The sequence below is a fragment of the Xiphophorus hellerii genome, chromosome 16 (assembly GCF_003331165.1).
Source record: "Xiphophorus hellerii strain 12219 chromosome 16, Xiphophorus_hellerii-4.1, whole genome shotgun sequence".
Classification (NCBI taxonomy): Eukaryota; Metazoa; Chordata; class Actinopteri; order Cyprinodontiformes; family Poeciliidae; genus Xiphophorus; species Xiphophorus hellerii.
In genome coordinates this window covers 9,576,117-9,597,024 of record NC_045687.1, presented here as the reverse complement: position 1 = coordinate 9,597,024, position 20,908 = coordinate 9,576,117, and the positions used below count along the sequence as shown (strand labels likewise).

The 20,908-nt window shown below is 38.3% G+C and overlaps 1 protein-coding gene across 3 annotated transcripts in view; it reads left to right on the top strand.

Annotated features, from left to right (window-relative positions):
• The window catches only part of col5a3a (collagen, type V, alpha 3a), a 52,556-nt gene that overhangs the window by 16,447 nt on the left and 15,201 nt on the right, over positions 1–20,908 (top strand). Inside the window, exons 5-42 of one of the 3 annotated variants that reach the window (XM_032587168.1) lie at positions 126–248; positions 2,778–3,176; positions 3,913–4,032; positions 4,130–4,243; positions 4,338–4,391; positions 4,501–4,542; positions 5,683–5,745; positions 7,347–7,421; positions 7,579–7,662; positions 7,808–7,864; positions 8,150–8,203; positions 8,336–8,389; positions 8,518–8,571; positions 9,091–9,144; positions 9,427–9,480; positions 10,000–10,044; positions 12,296–12,349; positions 12,457–12,501; positions 12,709–12,762; positions 14,373–14,417; positions 14,741–14,794; positions 15,415–15,459; positions 15,776–15,829; positions 16,384–16,428; positions 16,561–16,614; positions 16,719–16,826; positions 17,977–18,030; positions 18,374–18,427; positions 18,534–18,578; positions 18,755–18,808; positions 19,091–19,135; positions 19,233–19,286; positions 19,413–19,466; positions 19,663–19,716; positions 19,824–19,931; positions 20,230–20,319; positions 20,526–20,579; positions 20,770–20,877. In XM_032587168.1, the coding sequence (XP_032443059.1) occupies positions 126–248; positions 2,778–3,176; positions 3,913–4,032; positions 4,130–4,243; positions 4,338–4,391; positions 4,501–4,542; positions 5,683–5,745; positions 7,347–7,421; positions 7,579–7,662; positions 7,808–7,864; positions 8,150–8,203; positions 8,336–8,389; positions 8,518–8,571; positions 9,091–9,144; positions 9,427–9,480; positions 10,000–10,044; positions 12,296–12,349; positions 12,457–12,501; positions 12,709–12,762; positions 14,373–14,417; positions 14,741–14,794; positions 15,415–15,459; positions 15,776–15,829; positions 16,384–16,428; positions 16,561–16,614; positions 16,719–16,826; positions 17,977–18,030; positions 18,374–18,427; positions 18,534–18,578; positions 18,755–18,808; positions 19,091–19,135; positions 19,233–19,286; positions 19,413–19,466; positions 19,663–19,716; positions 19,824–19,931; positions 20,230–20,319; positions 20,526–20,579; positions 20,770–20,877 (2,778 nt within the window). Of the gene's footprint in view, positions 1–125; positions 249–2,777; positions 3,177–3,909; positions 4,033–4,129; positions 4,244–4,337; positions 4,392–4,500; positions 4,543–5,682; positions 5,746–7,346; positions 7,422–7,578; positions 7,663–7,807; positions 7,865–8,149; positions 8,204–8,335; positions 8,390–8,517; positions 8,572–9,090; positions 9,145–9,426; positions 9,481–9,999; positions 10,045–12,295; positions 12,350–12,456; positions 12,502–12,708; positions 12,763–14,372; positions 14,418–14,740; positions 14,795–15,414; positions 15,460–15,775; positions 15,830–16,383; positions 16,429–16,560; positions 16,615–16,718; positions 16,827–17,976; positions 18,031–18,373; positions 18,428–18,533; positions 18,579–18,754; positions 18,809–19,090; positions 19,136–19,232; positions 19,287–19,412; positions 19,467–19,662; positions 19,717–19,823; positions 19,932–20,229; positions 20,320–20,525; positions 20,580–20,769; positions 20,878–20,908 lie in introns of all 3 variants that reach the window. The other 2 variants (XM_032587167.1, XM_032587169.1) reach the window with 2 other exon arrangements.

The window sequence follows — 20,908 nt, the reverse complement described above, 5'->3', positions numbered from 1 at the left end:
ACTTTGATTTAGCCAAATGATTACCAGCCCATTCTTAAGGTGTTTCGAAAATGGTTCTTCACTTTGTAGCAGTTTTTTTATCACTTATTTAAATTGAGCATTCATTTTTGATTTCTTGATTTCAGGGAGATATTCAGCAGCTGATGGTTGTGGATGACCCCCAGGCTGCTGGCAACTATTGTGTGAACTTCATACCAGATTGTGACTTGGCTTTGCCATACACCAGTCAAACTCTGGACCAGCAGGAGGTCAGTACTGCAAGAGACCTAGCAATGCTAATCAGAAAAAACTATGTTTGCACAGTTTAGGTCTAGATTAATTTCACATATTTGCCAGATTTGCAAGGAAAAGAGCCCAAATATACCACTTACACTTTGGTAATATCTAGATGTGACATGTCTGACTTTAAAATCTTAGTAAACGTCTGAGATTTTCCATGCACATTTCTGAATTCACAATGTCAGAGTATATCTATTGCAAATATATGCTTTTAGTCATGGAAAATTATATATACAGTACAGACCAAAAGTTTGGACACACCTTCTCATTGAATTCAATGAGAAGGTGTGTCCAAACTTTTGGTCTGTACTGTATATTTTTTGCAAGTTTGCAACTTTTTCATATCAGAGAATATCCAAGTATTTTCCAGTAAAATGTGAAATTAATCTAGAAATTTCTAAGTTCTTTGTTTGGAAACTACATTTTCTCTAAGATGCTGTTGCCCTTTATAGCTCTTAACACTTATTAGTGAAATATGAAAGTTTTTTTTTTAAACTTTGCACTGTATTTTGAATTTCCTGTATTGTCAAATTATTTTACTGGATATTTAGAGATCATGATTTTTATAATATGGTCTAAGAGACACTGCAGGCTTCTGATTATTGCATCTGACTCCAAGTCCCCTTGGCTATTGAAAAGGGTTTGGTGAATCCTGCATATCATAAAACTACTCAAAACAGTATTAGCTTACCATTAGACACAGTTGTGTGTTGCAAAGTGTGTCTGCAAAGAAACTGTACTGAGATAAAGAGGGAATACACCAGCTGTTGAGGCTTGTTTTGAAATACAGTCAGCATGGAAACATTTCTAATATCAGGTGCACTTTTGGCAGCTCACACTCTCACACTAAAACACGAAAACAGGAAAGCAAAGCCAAAAAGAACACACATCCGACCACACATCTGTACAGCAAGCCAGAAGCAAATGACTCAACAGCTCATTCTTTCCTCGAGGCATGTAAAAAAAAAAAAAGATTTTATCAGGGATAAAGATGATTATATATGGTTTTGTGGTGATAAATGAAAGAGATAAGGGGAAAAGACGCAGCTGTGCATGTGGACGGGTTTCAGGAAGCACATAGTTTTAATTCAGCTCATGTTTTGTACATAGGAATAATTAAATAAATGAACGGCACACAATGCGTCTGGTCATCGATGAAGGAATGAAGAATGAGGCCATCTTGGTAGTCACACAGCTGCCTTTCATTTAAATACAGCTGAATGAGAAGCTCTTAATCCAGAGCGTGTCCACATCTCTCACCAGACTGACCTACTTCCCATCCCACTCTCACTCACTGACCATGTTTACCAGCAGATCTAAATCATGTCACATGTCACATTTCACAGGTTTTGCCTTCAGCAGCATTTTCAGGTGCAGGCCATTCAGATAAGTGACATGCATCATAGATCTCTCAGTAAAGGGACGTACTTTTTCAGGAACAATGATAGTTTTAACATTTGTTGGATCATACACAAAGTCTTTGAAAGTAATCCATTGCATATGATGATAATAAATATCAACTTTAGCACATATTTCTCACACTACAGAAGCAAGCTTCATAGGGCTTTATTGAATGTAATGTGACAGACCAACTTAAAGTGGAGCAGAAATTGGTAGAGGAAGAAAAACTATGAAAAGCTTTTTTTTACAGGTAAAATCTGAAGATTTGTTGTGCATTTGTATTCAGAGGCACTGAGTCAGCAGCAACTCATTTTTGCTGCTATAATAACTGCATGTCTTTTGGGTGTATGCCTCTCCTGCATTCGGCCCTCTCTTTTGGAAGGTAGCTCAAACTCAGTCAGATTGGAGGAAAAACACCTCTGAACATCAAATTTGCAAGTCTTTATTTAGTTTTAGCACTAGGTTTTAATTGTGTCATTCCAAAACATGAATTAAATACTTTGATCTAAACCATGTCATTGTTTAGTGTCATCATCCTGCTGGAAGAAGACAAATCTTCAGGTTTCCCGTTCCATCTTTTGATCCAACCATCTGGCTTTACTATCATGTTCCACAATGAGAATGGTGATGTGCAGTCAAAATTTTCTTCCACAAATAGCTCTTCACGATGATAAATAGTTAAATTTCGGTCTCATTTAACTAGACAGAGCACATGATTCCACATATTAGCTGTATGGCTTGTGGCAAAATGCAAGCAGGACTTCTTATGGTTTCCTTTAAACAATAGCTTCCTTTTTGCAATTCTTTGTAAAGGTCAGACTTATGGAGTGAATGACTAATAGTTTTTATATCAAGTTCCTGTTTCTACCTGACCTTTAAATCTCTTCAACTTATTCAAAAGTTACCACAAGGGTCTTTTATTGTTTCACTGGTTGTTTAAGTATGTTTGCAGGTTAATAAGTTGTTCCATATTCTTTTCATCAACAAAGGATGGAATAAACAGAGCTCTGTTGTGTTTTTTATTTACCATACTATTTGTTTTTGTTTTTCCATTTTCCACTTTTGCTTCTGCTCTGCATTTCAACATTTGATAATAGACCTCTCATCTTGAGTTAATGCAAAGTGGCCAACCAACTGAACCAAGTAAGCTCTCTAAGAAGGACAGAAGAGGTAAAAAAAACAAAAAGAAGAGGCACAAAAGCTCTAAAGGAAAACGCAAAGGCAAAGGGAAGGGCAAGAAGGGGTCCAGAAAGAAGAAGCATGAAGAGAAGGGGCCAGAGGAAGACTTTCTCAGAGTAACTACAACACCTGCTGAGTTTCAGCCACAGGAACCTTTCCAGCCCACAGAACTACCACAAACTGAGGGCGACTTTGAAACTCTTCTCCCCACTGACCAAACCACCACGGTGATGCCAACGCATAAACCTGACTTCATCCCTGAGGGCCCCACCGTGGTGCCGCCTAGTTCACTGCCTATATCAAAGCTTATCAAGGAGGTAGACAAATCTATCAGTAGATGTTATCCACTCTAATACCCTCCAACCATTTGTGGTTCTAACCAGACACTGCCCTTCTAACCGTAGCGAACACCTCTTCCTCTTCTTGTCACTTGAGTTGCTTATCACAACTAACCAGCACCATCCTACTCATCACCTAATCTTCATCTTCATCCAGCAAATTCGGGTATTGCATCCTAATTAACAAAAAAAAAAGTGCTTAATCTTTACTGAATGTCTATTTGTAATTTTGGAAAACACACAGAAGCAAATCTCAAAATTCTTCTCAGTAATTACATATCTTAAAGTTCACTCAAAATTAATTCTGTGCTTGGATGGTGGCTAATTAAGGACATGCCACAACGACTCGTGATAATACTACCAGGTTTTAACTTCTCTCTCTAATAAAAAAATATTTTGTATGACTCCTCCATGTTTGTTATTTCCAGCTTGTCAAGTGACGTTTTCCTGTTCCCACCATTTTCTGTCAGTCTCTTCCAGTTGTCACATGAATCTGTTCTAGTCTGTCAGCTAATTACACTTCTGTGTTGTAATTAACTGCCCACCTTTGTCTCAGTTATCCAACACATTTTAATGAAATCACCCTTTTTCCCTAACATTCGTTGTTCTTTAAAGATTTGCCTTCGCAGGGAGCCACTGCGTCTCTCAGAGAGGTCTCAGTGCTCTCTGGTTTGCCTTCATGATGACTCATTTGAAACTGTGTGCTGGCCAGCAGGAAATCACAGCAGTGAACTCACCTCTGGTGGTGGAGTATGAAGACGACATTTATGGAAATTTACATGAAGACCTCTCAGTTTCTACAGTAACTGTGGTTCCGAATATTACTGATTACGAGGTAGGACAAATCACATAAAATGCAATAAAATAGGTGACTTCACACCAGAATAAAAACCCTGATGAATTCATTCACTAACAAGTTCCTAACGTTTCAGCATATTCTTGAATACGAAGATTTTTTGAACGACACACAGTATGAAGAATATGAAATATATGAAGATGACTTTGACTTTGCAGAGCGGGAAAGAGCTGAGACACTGGATGTTGAGGTAAATCTGGTGCTTAAATTGGAAAGTTACGGTTTTTTTCTTGTTTTCTTTGAGTCATTTATAGGAATTTGTATCTATTGTTTCTTCACTACAGGCTATACTCAGAGCAGAGAAAGGCCAGAAAGGAGAACCAGCTATTATTGAACCGGTGAGCTGCTGGGGGTTCAATTTAATAGTACAGCAGTTCCAGTTATGTGTGCAAGTGAAGAATGCTGTATTTTCTGAATTTACATTACATGCAGTTTGTTTGTTTCTAGGGTTTCTTAGTGGAAGGACCCCCAGGTCCACCAGGCCCAGAGGTAAGACACAGATATTAAACAACTGCATCAAAATGATTATAACTTAATGACAAATCAAAAATGTTTCGCATGAAAATGCATTAAAAAAATTTATCATTAAGGAGGAAGGAATACAGCAAGTCAATGAATCGATGCAGTCTGTTGAGTTTCTTTAACACTTTTTAAACTGATTTGAATAATGAATTACATTAAAATCACAGCTGATTTTAATCAGCTGTGATTGGATCCTACCTATCAATTGATAGGTAGGATCAATTGGAATGTATGTGACATTGAACTGAAATTATCCCAATTATTGTCCTCCAAGACAATAATCTGTTGTGAATTATTGCTATAAAAATAGCAATTCAGCTCCTGAATTTAATTAATTAGTTGAATTAAAAAGTTCAAATATTTTATAAAAACATAAACTTATTATATATACTTTTGCACATAGAGATTTATTTCAAACAATTTCAATAGAGGGAGGCATGAAGTGCTCTAAAATTTTCTGTTGGACATCTGTGCTGGGCTTAATAAAATGTAGTGGACCAACACCGGCAGAGTGCATGACTCCACAAATAATCACAGACTGTGAAAATGTCACACTGAACACCTCAACCCACTTGTATTTTGTGTATCTCCACTCTTCTTCTAGACTCTGGGACTTTAATTTACAAATTAAATTCAACATTTTACTTAAAATTTTACTGGAATTGTCGACAACTGAGCAACAAACGCAGATAAGGTGTTTCTGTCGTTGTCTGTGGTTGAGGTGTGGCTTAGTGAGACCTTTATATTTTATTTGTCTTATGCAACACTGTAGTGCTCTGAGAAATAGCTTTTTTTTGTGAGTTGAAAGACAAAATCATTAGAAATAAGTGCTTGAAATGTTTAGCTATTTGTGTAATGAATCTTTATAATACATCACTTTTTAAATTGAATTCCAGAAATACATAAACATTAAACTTAAATTCATTGAGGTGCCCTTGCACAGATTATGAGGAAATCGGTGCACCATCGTAAACTAGCTGAGCAGGAGAGTTCTACAAAAGTTTTTTAAGCACTTGGAGAATCAAAAACATTTATTGTTCAAGTAAAGTTTATATTGCAACATAGCCATGTTTGTTAGTTCTTGGCAAAGTACTGGTCTGTTTACAGGGACTTCCTGGGCCAGCTGGACCAACAGGCCCTCCAGGACCCAGGGGAGATCCAGGTGATCTGGTGAGTGTGGCTTACAGTTCTGTGACAAATCAGAGATTGCAGGACACAGTTGTTTACAGTGATTTGAGATTCACCTTTTACAAGAGGGACTATTAAACTGAAATTGACTGTCTTATTTTGTAACTGGAATAAATTAGGACAGTAAGTTATTGACATTAAATCTATGTGATTGGAATAAAAATACTACATATTTTCTATTTTATCATTGTGACTTAAGATAACTGAATAAACTGAACTTAGTTTGATGGAAGGTCAATTCTTCTTCATCACACTCAGGAATACTGGCTCTTATCAGTGTGACCTCATTGTCACCATATTTAGCTTAGCTACTGTGAGCTTAAAAAGAGGGACATTTTTGAAACGTTTTATTGCTATTTTATGCAACTTAGTGGCAAGAAGATTAAGGAAAAGATCCATAAAAAGAGATGAGCTCAACCTTGGTAGACTATTGGTGATTTAAAAACTCCCTGGAATTAAGTCCTAACAATCCAAAATCTATGGTAGCGTTAGCCACAGCATGCACGACCTGCTCCATTCTGAACAGTTCTTAAGTTTTTAATGCAAAAACACCATATAAATGCATAAGATACTTACAACATGGCCGGCTCCGCTATGGTTCGAATGGGCTGTAGGGCGTGGTTAGGGTTTTGTTTCCTCTCAGAAGCTGGTGGTGAAAGCAGCTGCATCCAGAATCTCCGTTTCAGCTCAGGTACTGGAAACAAAAGCAATGGTTAGCAGTAGTACTGTGGGTCTCACACAGGCTAGCTTGAAAGTTGGGCTGTCTTCTTAGATCTTGTTTGCATTGGCAAACCCATGGGAAAAGAATAGCAACCAACATCGACTGGGGAACCTGTAACTCCAAGGTTCTGTTTGCAAAAATTAAATGGATGACAGACAATTCTATTTTCTATCCAAAGCTCCTGGATAAAGAGGCTGTCCTCCCCAAGTACACAAGCACACAAACCCCCAAGGGCATTTGTGTGCTGTCTCCTCAAAATATATATTTTTACTTGACATATTATCCAAAGCATAGCTTTGTCTAAATAAAATTGTTAAAGAGATAGCTGAAAATGAATGAGTCAATAATCACAAATATTTTTTCCCATACTCAATTTTGTTAAAAATATTTGTCAGTTATATGACAAAATACACATCTTACCCTGATCTATTACTTCAGAGGTCAAATGGGCAGATTCTTGCATGGATTTTTTCAAAAAAGAAGCTAACACTGGCCTGTCCATGTAAAACCTCAGATAAATAACTATCATGACACACAACATTTTTTCCTTATCTCTCACACCAGTTTCTATGCATGAATACAAATGAGCAGTCACTGAAATCTAGGCTGTTCAAATCTGCATTGGCAGATGGGACTAAACATCTGCTAAAGTGAGCTCTTTTCCAACCATGTCCTTACATTAATTTCCTGGAGATTTAACCTAACTCTGAGCAGTATTTGCCAAATTCTAGCCCCCAAGATTAGAAAGGTCTGTCGCTTAAAATAGTATCATATGCATAATTACTTTCTGTTTTCAGAAGATAGTTGGCTCCCCATAACAGGAGGCACAATCACTGATGCTTTTCCCGTCCTCTTGTTTTAGGGTCCCCAGGGACGCCCTGGTCTTGCTGGGGTTGATGGGATCCCAGGTCCTCCAGGAACCCTGCTAATGCTGCCAGTAAGATCTTGTTGCATACCAAAATGCCTGGGAAAACACACACATCTTTTTTCCCTTAATGTTTTGTATTGGCATGACCACAAGGGGGGGCTGTGTGACTGAGCTTCATTTACATTTGGGAATTCAGTATTGGGACTTCTCCTTTCACTGCCAACAGTTCCACTTTGGAGGTGATTCACAGAAGGGGCCAGTAGTGTCTCCCCAAGAGGCACAGGCACAAGCTATCCTGCAACAAACCAAGGTTCCTCTCACTGGTGTCATAATAAAAGATCACTGATGATCACATTGTCATTTTTGCTATATTTTGATAGTTTGCTTCCATATATAATTTGAAGTATTTTGTTTGGCTTAATGTGACATAATAGATAAATATGTTTTTCTTTCAGCTGTCACTCAAGGGGCCTCCAGGTCCACTGGGTCTTACAGGGAGACCAGGCCCAGTGGTAAGTGACTCTGATCAAATTTAAACCAAACCCCAATGCCTTGCCTATCTTCTAACATTAAAGGTGCACGTTTTATCTCCAGCTTCAAGCTCTAGACACTCCTTTCTCTCTGTCATTGTATCTCTAACCCTGACAAAATACACGCTCACTGATTGTTTATATTTATGTCTGAAAACCTGTAAGTGTATAATTCACATTTTTTCTTAACGGGGGTTAATTTTGATTGTTGTGATTGTACATTGTTTGGCTTGTCAAGTAAAAGGGAACATATGTTTCATTTTGTAGGGTCTTCCAGGTCCATCTGGGCTCAAAGGAGACCATGGAGACAACGGCCCCACTGTACTGTTTTCTCTACCTTACTCTGCACTTCCATAATACGATTTTTCTCAGAATATCGATTTCGTTTAGTCTTCTTGTCTCCCCTTTTTTCACTCTTTTCCATTTGCTTTATCCTCTGCATCTCTTACATAGGGACCCCGTGGGTTGCCAGGACCTCCTGGAATTAATGGAAAGTCAGGCAAGAGGGTGAGATATCTAGAGTACTGAAGGTGCTCAGATGAGCATATTTCCTATCTGGATATTGTGATTGAAACAGTGCAAAATGTGCTGATAAAAAAAGAGACCCTACATTAACTGGATTAAGTTTCTTATAGGGACGTGCAGGTGTGGATGGAGGCCGTGGAGCTCCTGGTGAAACAGGTGCAAAGGTAAATATTACCACAATGCAATAGCAGCAGATACTATTAAAGTATGATGCCCAATCAACTCACTTAAAAATGTCAATGTTAATTAATTTTATCGGTCCTCATTAGCCTTGAATTCAGCAACATCACACATTTATGCAGAAAGGTATTTTAACAGTACCCAGCGATCTCCACTTGCTAATGTAAGCCTTTTGGTATCGACCAGCCCCAAGCCTATTACGTATTATTGACAACCAGACACCTCAACACATAACAGCTGCAGGAAGAGCTTAGTAAATAAATCAGCCTCCCTTGATGCTGGTTCTGACTGAACGAGGTCTTTATCAGTCAAAGCAGCGTTTTAGCCGACCTGCTGCTAATCTGAAAGCACCCTCTCCTTCTTTGACACACACTCCAAGCAGATGGATCTGCCAGGGGAGACTTTTAAGACAATTCTGCAAATGTTTACACAATGCCGAATGTGTTTGTGTTTTCCAAGGTTTAATGCACTTGTTTCTTTCATTTTTTTTTATTATGTCTCAGGGTGACAGGGGTTTTGAAGGCCTGCCAGGGCTCCCAGGAAACAAGGGACACATAGTGAGTTTTGTTTGGTATTTTGACATTGTTGCTGTATTTATTTAGTCTTTAAGATATGAACTCATTAACATGTCATGCATAAATACTTTATAAATCCTGAGGTGAATGTTTATCTAGTAATTATGATGATTTTTTATGGCAGGCCAGACTAAAAGGAAACATAATGAGCTATTTCTGCTAGAGCAAAAATAAATAAATAAATAAATAAATAAATAAATAAATAAATAAATAAATAAATAAATAAATAAATAAATAAATAAAATTAATGCTTCTATTTTGTAGGGAGACAGAGGAAGGCCTGGTCCTTATGGGCCTGTTGGAGAGTCAGGAGAGAAGGTGAGTGCACTGAAGTTGTCAAAATGTACTTGCAACAAACAAAAAATATGAATCTTTATCTCATTTTGATGTTTTTTTTTTTATCTCAACATGAAAATGGAAATCCCTTTCAGATCAATAAATCAATTTGATAAACCATTTAGATGGGAAAAACATCCCAGATCTAAACAGGCTTAGATTAAATACAGTCATCGACTCTTGCATTATTAACTCTTCTCTGCTGGCTGGAGTTCATTTAGCACAAAGGCTCGCAAAACACATAAAAGCTGGTGCATTCCTAACATAAACTTTAAAATATGACAGCTAACAGCTCAGGCAGCACAGAGCCATCCTGTGATGAAGGCTTCATCACAGTTTGGTTAGCTTTGAGAGGACGGGTAGTCTTTGCTTGAAGATTGTTATCTGTCCCACAGCAAATTTCTTTAATGAACTGATTCTATGGACACAAATGTTCTCAAACTAAAGGCTAAACTGAAGAATTGCATTGGATTTAATGATTTTATTTCCCTTTTATTCTAGGGATCTGATGGACCTGTGGGACCAAGAGGTCAACCAGGTGAACCAGTGAGTATTCAGATGTAGAAAAAATATTTTTTATTTATTTTTTATCTTAGATCATGTGGACAGCTCACTACAGCAAACCCTAATGTGATTTTGGTTCTCTTCTTGATACGTACTCTGCTTTTCCTCTTAGGTCTTTTTTTGTGGAATTAAAAGTACTTTAGATCAGCGAACATTTTTTAAAATCAGACAAAACCTCCTTAGCATCTCAATCTGATTTGTGTGACTTTGAGTAAGTCACTTCAAAACCTTTTTCTTTTTGTTAAGCTGTCTAGATGTAGACTTTGTTGGTGTTCTTTGGAACATTGTCCTGCTGCAGAATCCAACTGCACAAAACAAGAGCTTATTCCTGTGTGAAGCCGAATTTATGATTCCTTCAATTACAAGTCATTCAGTTTGACTTGTCAGTACCTTTAATCTGAAAGTATCAAGGCCTTTGTTTTTTTATTTAGGTTATTAGTGCAATTTTTGCCCGGTCTCTTTCTTATTGTTGAAGTGTAAGCATCGTCCTTACCCAATCAGGATAGTGATCCGGGTTCTTTGGTGGTCTCTTGGAGTAAATTTGGTTGGCCAACTACTCCTAGGAAGATTCATCACCATTTCCAATTTTTCTATTTGTGGATAATGGCTCTTATACCTTGTTTCTGTTGTTCATTAGCGTGGTTCGGAGCATTATTTTATGGTTCGCCATATAAGGAAAGCATTTCCACCACCAGATGGATTCTCACTAGAGAGCCAGGGTAAAACCCAAAGGGCTAACGTGGCATTATACCAGTCTGATGACAAAACATATTAGTATGTCTCATGCTTGCTGTAAGCAGTGATGTTTTTCTGTCTTCCAAACAATATACTCTGTTGTGTGATGCTAGTAGCTCCTCCCTAACCATAACATTTGGTTATAGTTAGGGACCATACAACTAAAAGCTTTTTATAAGCTGTGGTTAGTTTTTGATTTAACAAGGAGTTCAGTTTGCTATTCATATGACCATATTAGTTTGAATAACTTTTTTCCATTAATACATAGACACTATTTAAAATTGGAAAGAGAACCTGTCAGAAAATTTGCCATTATAGTTAGACAGATGTGTGTTGACTGACCTTATGAGTTATAAATTATGTGAAATAAATGTGACATAGCTACAGTTGCTCATATCTACACTCAGACAGTAATTATTGTAAAATACTTGGCAACAACTTTTTTTTTTATCATACATGATAGGAAGATAAAGGATAACAAATCTCCAAAATGGGACTACTGCAGCACAGAAGCGAAAAGTTGCATGTTTTCGTCACCAGGTCAATTCATTTGATAGCTCTTATACAAATCTATCAGCGGTGTCAATCATCATTTGAGAGGCCACTGTATCAACGACAAAAAAAAAATAATAAAAAAATAAGAATAACTTCCCCACTTTTCCACTGTAAAGGCCGTAGCTATCAAAAGAAATCCATTTGATTTGCCCCGCACTCCGTCTTACATTTAGCATCTGTCATCAAGATTCTCCCTGCTTTCTGTGAACAATCCAGGAAACTGACAGCCTTCCAGCAGACCAAAAGTTCACACCATTTTTGTAGAAGCCATAGTTTGGTGCATCTGCTGTGAAAACTGGTTAATTGGTTATAACTCGCTTCTATCTTTCTCCCAGTAGGTGAGGTTAGAGCTCAGCAGGGTTTTGTCTCTCCAAATGGATCTCTCAGTGCTTGAGGAAATAGAGCTGCCATGTACCATGTAAGGGAGAGTCTGATAAACTACAGAAACATTGGGAAGGAATGGTCTGTTTTGAAGAGAGACAGGGAGTGATAGGAAAAAGAATAACAGCGGGAGACAAATAGAGGACGGAAATGCGGTCGGTGGTGAATGAGATGAGATAGACCGAGCAAGCAAAGAGAGAGTTTCGGCAAGGTAAAAGACAAAATCCTGGCCTGAATGATTATATTTCCATATCAATCACTTCCCAGGAGATCACAGATGTGGCTTTGGAACAGGTGGCTTGGCCAGCCTACAAAGAGGGAGGCTGAAACAGATCACAAAAAAAAAGAAACAGATCACACAAACACAAGCCAGCGAGTTCAGTCTTCATGGCAGACACATACAAAAATGACATGTTCAGTCACAGGAATATATAGTCAATGTTTTGCTGTCCTTACATTTGGCCCCTCTCCTTAGTTTTGATTTGTGGTTTATATTTCACTCTTACATAGCCAGATCATGACTCCAGGTTAGCTTCTGAATATTTGCTGTTTTTTTCTCCAGGGTTCTCGTGGTCTTGTTGGGTCAAGGGGGCCACATGGGCAACCTGGCCAAATGGTAAGAGAAATCATAATCAGCAATTATTTTATAGTAAATAATATTTCTGGAGACTGCAGTATCTTTAAATGAAATCTGATGTTTTTTTATGTGTCTATTTTTATCAGGGGATTAGTGGAATTGATGGAGTCCAAGGATCAAAAGGCAACCTGGTCAGTCTTTCTGCTTCGCTTCAGATTACTTGTCAGTTCTTTGTGGTTAAATGTGAAACGATGTAAGAGATTTGTTTAACAGTTAAACATAAAAACATATGTCAATGTGTTATTCCCTGATGAAACAGAAATGTTTTTTAATTAATACAGGTCATAAAAAAAGAACATCTATATACAAAGTATGCCCACAGTTTTATCTGTTATTAGGGTCCATCCGGAGAAATAGGACCCCCAGGTCAACAAGGAAATCCAGGAGTTCAGGTACAAATAAAGGGTTTTCATTCTCCATCAGACCTAATCCAATCATTTCATGTTTCATAATGCCTCTGAAATATCACAACACTAGTAATAGATGCAGCGGAGACCAGATGTTTACACAGACTGCATAAAAAGCCACAAGAAATCTTCTTCACTATTTGATTGTAATAAACGTCTTCTGTTTTAGGTCAGTAAGAATGAGCTTCTTTTTAAATTTGATTAATTTCAAAAGGATTTCTTTTTATTACTTTGCCCAAGCTTTGAAGTTTTCCTACATTATCTGTATGCCTTTAAACTATTGGGGAAAGCCCTCACGATGATGCCATATACCTTATAAGCTAATTTACAATATTTGAGTTAGGATGCGTACCTGTGGATGTATTTGAAATCAACAACTCAAACACACTGTTTCTTTGTGGGATGACATGAGTAAATCAAAAGAAATCAACCAAGATATCAAGAAGAGAATAGCAGTCTGGTTCATCCTTGGTACAATTGTGGCCTGAAAGTGTCACGTCTATCTTTTCAAGCCATCATATGTAAGTACAAACACCATAGGTGTTATCGTACTACTCATGAAAGACATGTTCTGTATCTCAAAGAACACTCTTTAGTGTAAGATGCTGTTATCAACTACAGAACAAAAGCAAAGCTGAAACTAATGAGAGTCATTATCCACAGTGTAATGAGTCCTACAGTGACATGGGCTGGAAGGCCACTCAGTGTGGAATAAGCCGCAATAACAGCATTAAAAAGCCATATTCCAGTTTGCAAATGCAATCAGTTTCTACCATGTTTTAACTTCAGGATGTAAACGTTTGGGCAGGAATGTGTCTTCAAAATGAACAAAGCTTTCAATCTGCCTTTTTTTATTCATAAAATTGGTGTCAGGACAGTAAAGTCAATGTTTTGGATAAGCCCTGATCTCACTCTCAGGGAAATTTATGTTCAGGGCTGAAAAGATGTGTGTGAGCAAATCTGATTCAACAACGGTTTGCTCTGTAAGGAGGAGTGACCAAACAATAAAGATACTGAAAACATTTGAAGCAAGTCATGTACTTTAAGATAACTCTACCAGATATTAAAGGAATGTATGAATATTTTTGAATAGAAAATGTGGTAGTTAGCAAATAGAAATAATTGTAACAATCCTAAATGAAGTAATGCTGGAAAAGTTTCTTATCAAATGTTCTTGGAAAAAAAATATAATTTATACAGTGCATGGAAATAACTAATTCATAGATAACATTTTATAGTTTACTACATTCAGAGTTGTTTTTTAAAAGTGTGCTTTGACAAAACGGTTACTTCTCTGGAAGTTGAGAGGTTGTTTGTCCTTAATGCCAGTTAATGATCTAAGTTAAGCAAATTGGAAACTTATTTACCTTTTCATATGTTAACATTTTCACCACCATTGTTTACTCAGATACCCTACAAACACACAATCATATAGTGAACATTTAAGCACTATATGCTTAAATGTTCACTATATGAACATTTAAGCATGTTCATATAGTGAACATGCTTAAATATTCACTATAGCAGCATTTTGACTCCTAAACATTTTTAAATCAGCTATCACCTAATCTGTTTGTTGCTTCTCTTGTTTTCAGGGGTTTCCTGGCCCTCAGGGTCCTATTGGATTGCCAGGAGAAAAGGTAGGTTACATGCCTCCAAGTTGATTTAAGAAATAAAGCTATGACCTCTCAACCCCTGTCATTCCACACCCAGGGGAAGCAGGACAGTATGACCAACACCTTCTAGCTACAATTCTGAAGAAAAATGGGTCTAGACAGAAAATCAATACTCAGCAAACAGACAAAGACATTTAAGACTGAAGAAATCCTATGTTAGGATGCAAGAAGTGGAAAAGAAATAAAATGCACTCTTAAGTATGATATGTAACCTGTCCAGTGGTAAATTGGTCCCTTAAGTATATCTCAACTGGTTTAGTATTCTTTACTGTCCATGTTTGTTGCAGGGTCCCCAGGGTAAAGAGGGCATACGGGGCCTACCAGGCGTTGATGGTCCTCCTGTAAGTAAGCACTGGTAAACAAATATATGAAGGTACATATAGAGATGTGAGAAAGTGCTTGGCCCTTTACAGATTTCTCTGTCCCATAGTAACGCAGGTAAGTGCCAAAAGTAGTTTGTAAATGATAATTTCAGCCAAATATTTTCTCAAAGTATGACACAAAGCATTCATGAAACCCAAGTCTCAAGGGCAAAGATTGCAATTTAAAACTAATTTTATTATCATATTTTTAGTAGAGCTATACAATTTAGCATGCTCTATATATTGCAACATGGTCATATAAGATACATGCACTGTATGCTAGGTAGCAAATGTTGTAAGCTGATCCAGCGCAATATGACATTTGAAACAAATACAGATCTTCTTGCAGGGAGGCTTTCCTCATAACAAGGAATTAATTTTCCGTTGCAGTCAAACACATTTGTATGAGCGCCACATATTGCCCTTTCCATTGTTCCTGCAGAGCTTTGTGACAGAATGATACTTCATAATGATTTTTTTACTTTCAGTGACACCTTCTCATTTGTTAGTTACATTCACAAAATTCTGTTATGAAGCGATATGAAATGATGCATCACTAGCAGTGATCATACAAAGTAAAATCCATCTCTCTGCTTTAGGGTCACCCGGGAAGAGAAGGACCCCCAGGAGAAAAAGGCCTCCAAGTGGGTAACTGCATGTCAGAGGCTCATCTGCCGTGGTGTTATAGGGAGATTTTAAAGCTACCAAATCATTCATTTTTTCCGGTCTGCTGTAACAGTGCATTCAGTCACAATGTGGCTTGTCATTACGACCACTCTGTTCCAGTAATGTCATCATCTTTATTAAAGTATTAGCCCATTAGAGGCACTGCTGTGCACTCAGAAACATTTGCAATTTTTCTGACCCTAAAAGATGGAACATGGTGACATTAAAACGGCATTTCATTTTTTATTCCAAAAAAAAAAAATGAAAAGAAAATGGATTTTTTTTTGTATGTAGGGTTTACCTGGCTCCCAGGGACCTGTTGGATACCCAGGCAGCCGTGGAGTTAAGGTAAGGCATAAACTGTTCATAATCTCTGATGTTCACTTATATATTTATTCCTTCTGCTATTTCTTCTGTCCACATGTCTGCCATTGATGAACAAGCTGTTAGTGTCAATAAGTGACAGGTGACTGGTGGAGGAAGAGGTCCTCAGTTCTCAAGGGAGTTCCATCAACAGAATGGAGAGCACTGGATGTTTAGGAAAAACAGGCAGGGCTGAGATGTCAGGAGTCTATTTTGAGCAAATAAAATTTATTTCTTCTTAGTGTTTGAGTTTGTGAATTGTAAACTGCATTTTGGCTCAGCTGTCTTTAGGGCTGGCTGTACTTTGCTGTAGAATATATATGAGAGATAATTGAGATTAAAAAAGCAACCAAGTGTCACATCAAGAGAAAGTCAACAGATTAATTCTTAATAAGTAAATGTTTTAGACTGAGTATATTATTCAAATAAAAATTAAACCGAGATCCAAAATTAGGTCGATAATATATATATTCTTCAGAATTTGATTGTGATTCTTGTCATGTTATAATTACATCTCTTGTTGTTGTTGTTTTTCACAGGGAGCAGATGGGGTTAGAGGTCTAAAGGGGAGCAAGGGAGAAAAAGTGAGAAAATTCAATATTTTTTTTTTCTGCCATGTTTTTAGACTGTAAATTGTGACAAACTTCTCAAACTGTATTGCAATGATAAGATGTAAAAGCTGTCACTACTTGTCACATCTCCTTGATGAATGTTAGGGAGAAGATGGCTTTCCAGGAGCAAAGGGTGACATGGGTATTAAAGGAGACAGGGTGAGAATCACATCTAATTGCAACACTTGTTGCGACTATTCAGCAACTACTTGCAGAGAAAAAACGAATTAGCCCTCTTTGTTCCTCACATATTTGGACTTTAGGGGGATAGTGGTGCTCTTGGTCCTCGTGGAGAAGATGGACCTGAGGGACCTAAAGGTCAGTCTGGACCTGTGGGAGATGTGGGAACCCCTGGAGTATCAGGGGAGAAGGTATGTGTTTATTGTTGTTATTGTTTTTTACATTTCTGCTAGACCGATTGTTATGCACTGCTCTTTAGACACCACTTCCCTGAACTGTGGAGTTCAACAAGGCTCGATTCTGGGCCCATTATTATCTTCTTTTCACATTCCTTCTCTTTATAGTACTATTCAGTTTATTTTTCCTGATAGTTCTTATCGCATCTAAACCGATGAGATCCAAATTTCTCTCTCTTTCAAAAGACACCAGCTGGAGAATTTCTCCATCCTTGCCCAGTGTTTGTCACACATTAGTGACCAGTCATTTTCTGTTTTTTACATTTTCCACTTATGCTTCTCAGAGCACTTCTGCAGTGTACAGCAGACCGGAGCAGAGTAGAAACGCATGCAGTGTAAAGCCAAAGATACTGCCGGTGTCCGATTTTTCATGGTCCAATTAGAAAAATCGGATCATGATGTTTTCTGATCTCCTGCCTGACATGCAGGCATTATAATGCAGGCTCCTGCTTGACAGTCTGTCAATGCACCACCAGACAGTATTCATGCAACAGTAAATACCAGAAATCCTACCAGTGTAAACAGAATCTGGCCCAGCAGTAAACAGAAAGCTGTAGTTGATTGCTGTTTCACTCTTTCATTTTTTCTGTACTTCTGAGGTTCTACTTTTTTTTAATGAGGAAAATATTTTAGTTTACGTTTTCCCCAAAGCGGATGTGTTTTACTTTGCCACTTCCTGTCTCACTTATGACATTCCCATTGCTGCAGAGCTCCAAACAAAATACACCTCTGGTTCATCTCGGTCAGACAGTCAGAGGTGCAGTGAATCGTGACCGATCTGCTACTCTGTTCTAATTGCCATCTGACCCTATTTTCCATCAGATTGGATTCCAAAATGTATCTGGTGTGTTCAGGGTTAGAGGTGTTAAAAGGTGTCATTTTGAGATTTTGTCAAAAATATGTTTATTCCATAAGTTATTTTTTTAAATGTCCATTGTAAGATTATGGCACTGCAAAAAACAGGAAATTATTTTCTTCTTCTGACACCCCTTTTAAATCTTTAAATTGGAGGGTGCTTTCTTTGTTGTCCTTTGCTGTAAGAAAAGTGCTGAACAACCCTTTTTTTCAGTCCTCATGTTTATCTCATGTCTTTCTCTCTTTCCAGGGTAAACTTGGGGTGCCTGGTCTGCCAGGTTACCCCGGACGGCAAGGTCCTAAGGTGATTTTACATTAAGAAGCTATTACCATCAGTCAATGCACTCTCACGTCCCTCTATCAGAGCTTTAGGCTGCTATAGATATGTGCCTTTGCTAGACTGTTTCCTGTCTTATTAAAAATAAAGTATGATAAATGGCATATTCAGAAAGACTATTTTATTTATAGTTCATTAGTGACATCTATTCATTACATGTTGATGAATGATGTATTTAAGGCTGTGTTGGGCTCATGGATTAGATTTGCTTTAATTTGATACAGTGGTTAATTATAAGTTAATGAGACATTGGGGATGACGTATGATAAATGGAGCGCTAAGGCTGATTAACTTTCACTTGTGTCTTCAGGGATCACTTGGCTTCCCTGGTGTGACCGGATCCCTCGGAGAAAAAGGAAGAAGGGTAAATATTACCCTAACACTTTAGTCGATATCACATCGCATGCAGCTCCCTGTTGGTGATAAATAATCATGTAAGTGATAAATAATTGTTGATCATTACAATGCAGGGTCCTGCCGGTCAGCCGGGTTCTGGGGGTCAAAGAGGTCCTAATGTAAGAACGTTAATTATACGTACAATGTTTATGTCTAAGTAGGTGCCACAAGGTAATTACAAGTTGTGGTAGTGACTTGAACCAGCAGATCTCTGTTTGGTTTTCAGATCATTAGATATTTATCTTCCACCTCTAGACATGCATGCACTAATAAGACAGATGCTTGTTTTCCAAAGGGATCCCGGGGGGGAAGAGGAGCAAAGGGGCCAACTGGAAAGCCTGGAGAAAAGGTGAGCTTTGTGGCATAAACACAAACATGCACTTGCAGTTATACATACATAAACACACCTGGCTGCCTCATAAAGTATGGATGAATGCGTCGACCGTGATGGAGCGGGTTGTTACTTTTCACTTCTAGATGACAGGCCATCTGGCATAGTGACAACATGCTGTCTGGCAGGGGGTGCCTCAGTCTATGTTCTCACATAGAAGAGTTAAACAGAAAAATAAATATTTAAGCGAATGACGTTAAACTGAGTTTCTGTCTATGTTTTGCTCTTTCCTCCTGTAAGGGATCTGCTGGACAAGATGGTCCTCCAGGATCTCCCGGAGAACAGGTGAAGATTTGCTTATTGGATGAAACTGACTGTAAATAATCTGAAGGCTGATAAACCTTTTGGAAAGGGAGTTTGGCAAACTGTGTTCTTGTTTTAGGGTCCTCAAGGGCCACAGGGTCAAAACGGAGAAACAGGACCTAAAGGACCCAATGTGAGTAGGTTAAGTGTTTGCCATGTGATTTGATGTTACTCATTTTCTGTGTACTTTTCACCTAAACCATTCCAAGGTATTTCAGTGAAGTATGTAAAAAACAAAACAACAAAACTTGGTTTTCAGGGTCTACCAGGAAAGGACGGATTACCAGGTCATCCAGGTCAGAGAGGAGAAGCAGTGAGTCATTTTTCTATCTAAAAGAAATGCCCCAAAGAGAGGATTAAAAATGTTATTAAGAGTGCATTCACTGAGTAGATTCTGCTGAGATTAAACATGTTCTATTGATTCTAATAAAATATGCCTTCAACTCTGGAAAGTACTCTGATTCAACTTAACTCAAGTTCAGACTAACAAACTTATGTTTTTTCTTCAGGGCTTCCAAGGCAAGACTGGACCTCCTGGGCCCCCAGGGGTCGTTGGGCCACAGGTAAGCAGATTTCTCTAAAACATTTCACAGATGTTGATTTTTTTAGTAAGCTGTTGTTTAAACAAGGTGATTTTAATTAGCTGTTACATAGAGCGTTTTATCTTCAGGGGAAGTCTGGTGAGACAGGGCCAGCTGGAGATAGAGGCCATCCAGGTTCACCAGGACCACCAGGTGAGCATGGTTTACCAGGAACTGCTGGAAAGGAGGGGGCCAAGGTGAGTGCTATTCATCACATTGACAGGTCACCTACTATCATGAATAATACGGTTAGATAAAGCCCAAGGACTCTCTTTAGCTCTGTCTGAATATCTTATCCTCTCAGTCTAATCCTGACTTCTAATTAAGTGATAATTTTACAGAGGGAAGCTCGAGGCGTTAAGCGTATTTTGAATCATGAAAGACAGACACACTTTCTCAATATGACTTGCTGTTTCTGTGCGATTTTTGACAGTTTGTGTCTGCTAGCTACTTGCCATGTATCTAACCCCAGGGCTGGTCGTGTGTTGGTATTAGGGAGATCCGGGTCCAGCGGGAATCCCAGGAAAGAGTGGCCCTCCTGGACTGAAAGGCTTCAGAGGAAGCAGAGGGACCCCTGGTGCATTGGTAACACAAACTTTCAAACATCTTATGTCCTCGCCTGCTCTGACGTTTAACAGAAATGTGTCTCTTTGATTTGGATTACAGGTGAAGTATTAGAGAAATAGGTTTCTATATATAGAAAGGCTAAAGTAGTCACAAACTCATTGAATGGTACAAGGTACTCGTTGCTTGATTGTGATTGTGACTGTGATTTTTTATTTTTTTTGCAGGGCTCTGCTGGTCTCAAAGGTGGAGAAGGTCTACCTGGTGTTGCAGGGCTTACTGTAAGTTTAATTTTAAGAAATTGCCTTTCATACCATTTTCCGACCTGTGTTGATGCAATATAGAATGGTAAGACTCATAAAACAGCAGGCTGTTCCTATGGTGACCATTGATTGTGGCCACTGCATTAAATAAAACAGTGATTCATGTGACATTCTCACTTCAGCTCATCTCAGCTCGTTTTATTTTCAGGGTGCTGCTGGAGAGAGGGGTCCCGCTGGGCCTGCTGGAGCAATTGGCCCGCCAGGACGAGCAGGCGGTGTGGGCCCTGCTGGGCCGAGTGGAGAGAAAGGCATGCCAGTAAGAGCTGGGAAAATTGCTGTTTTTTTTT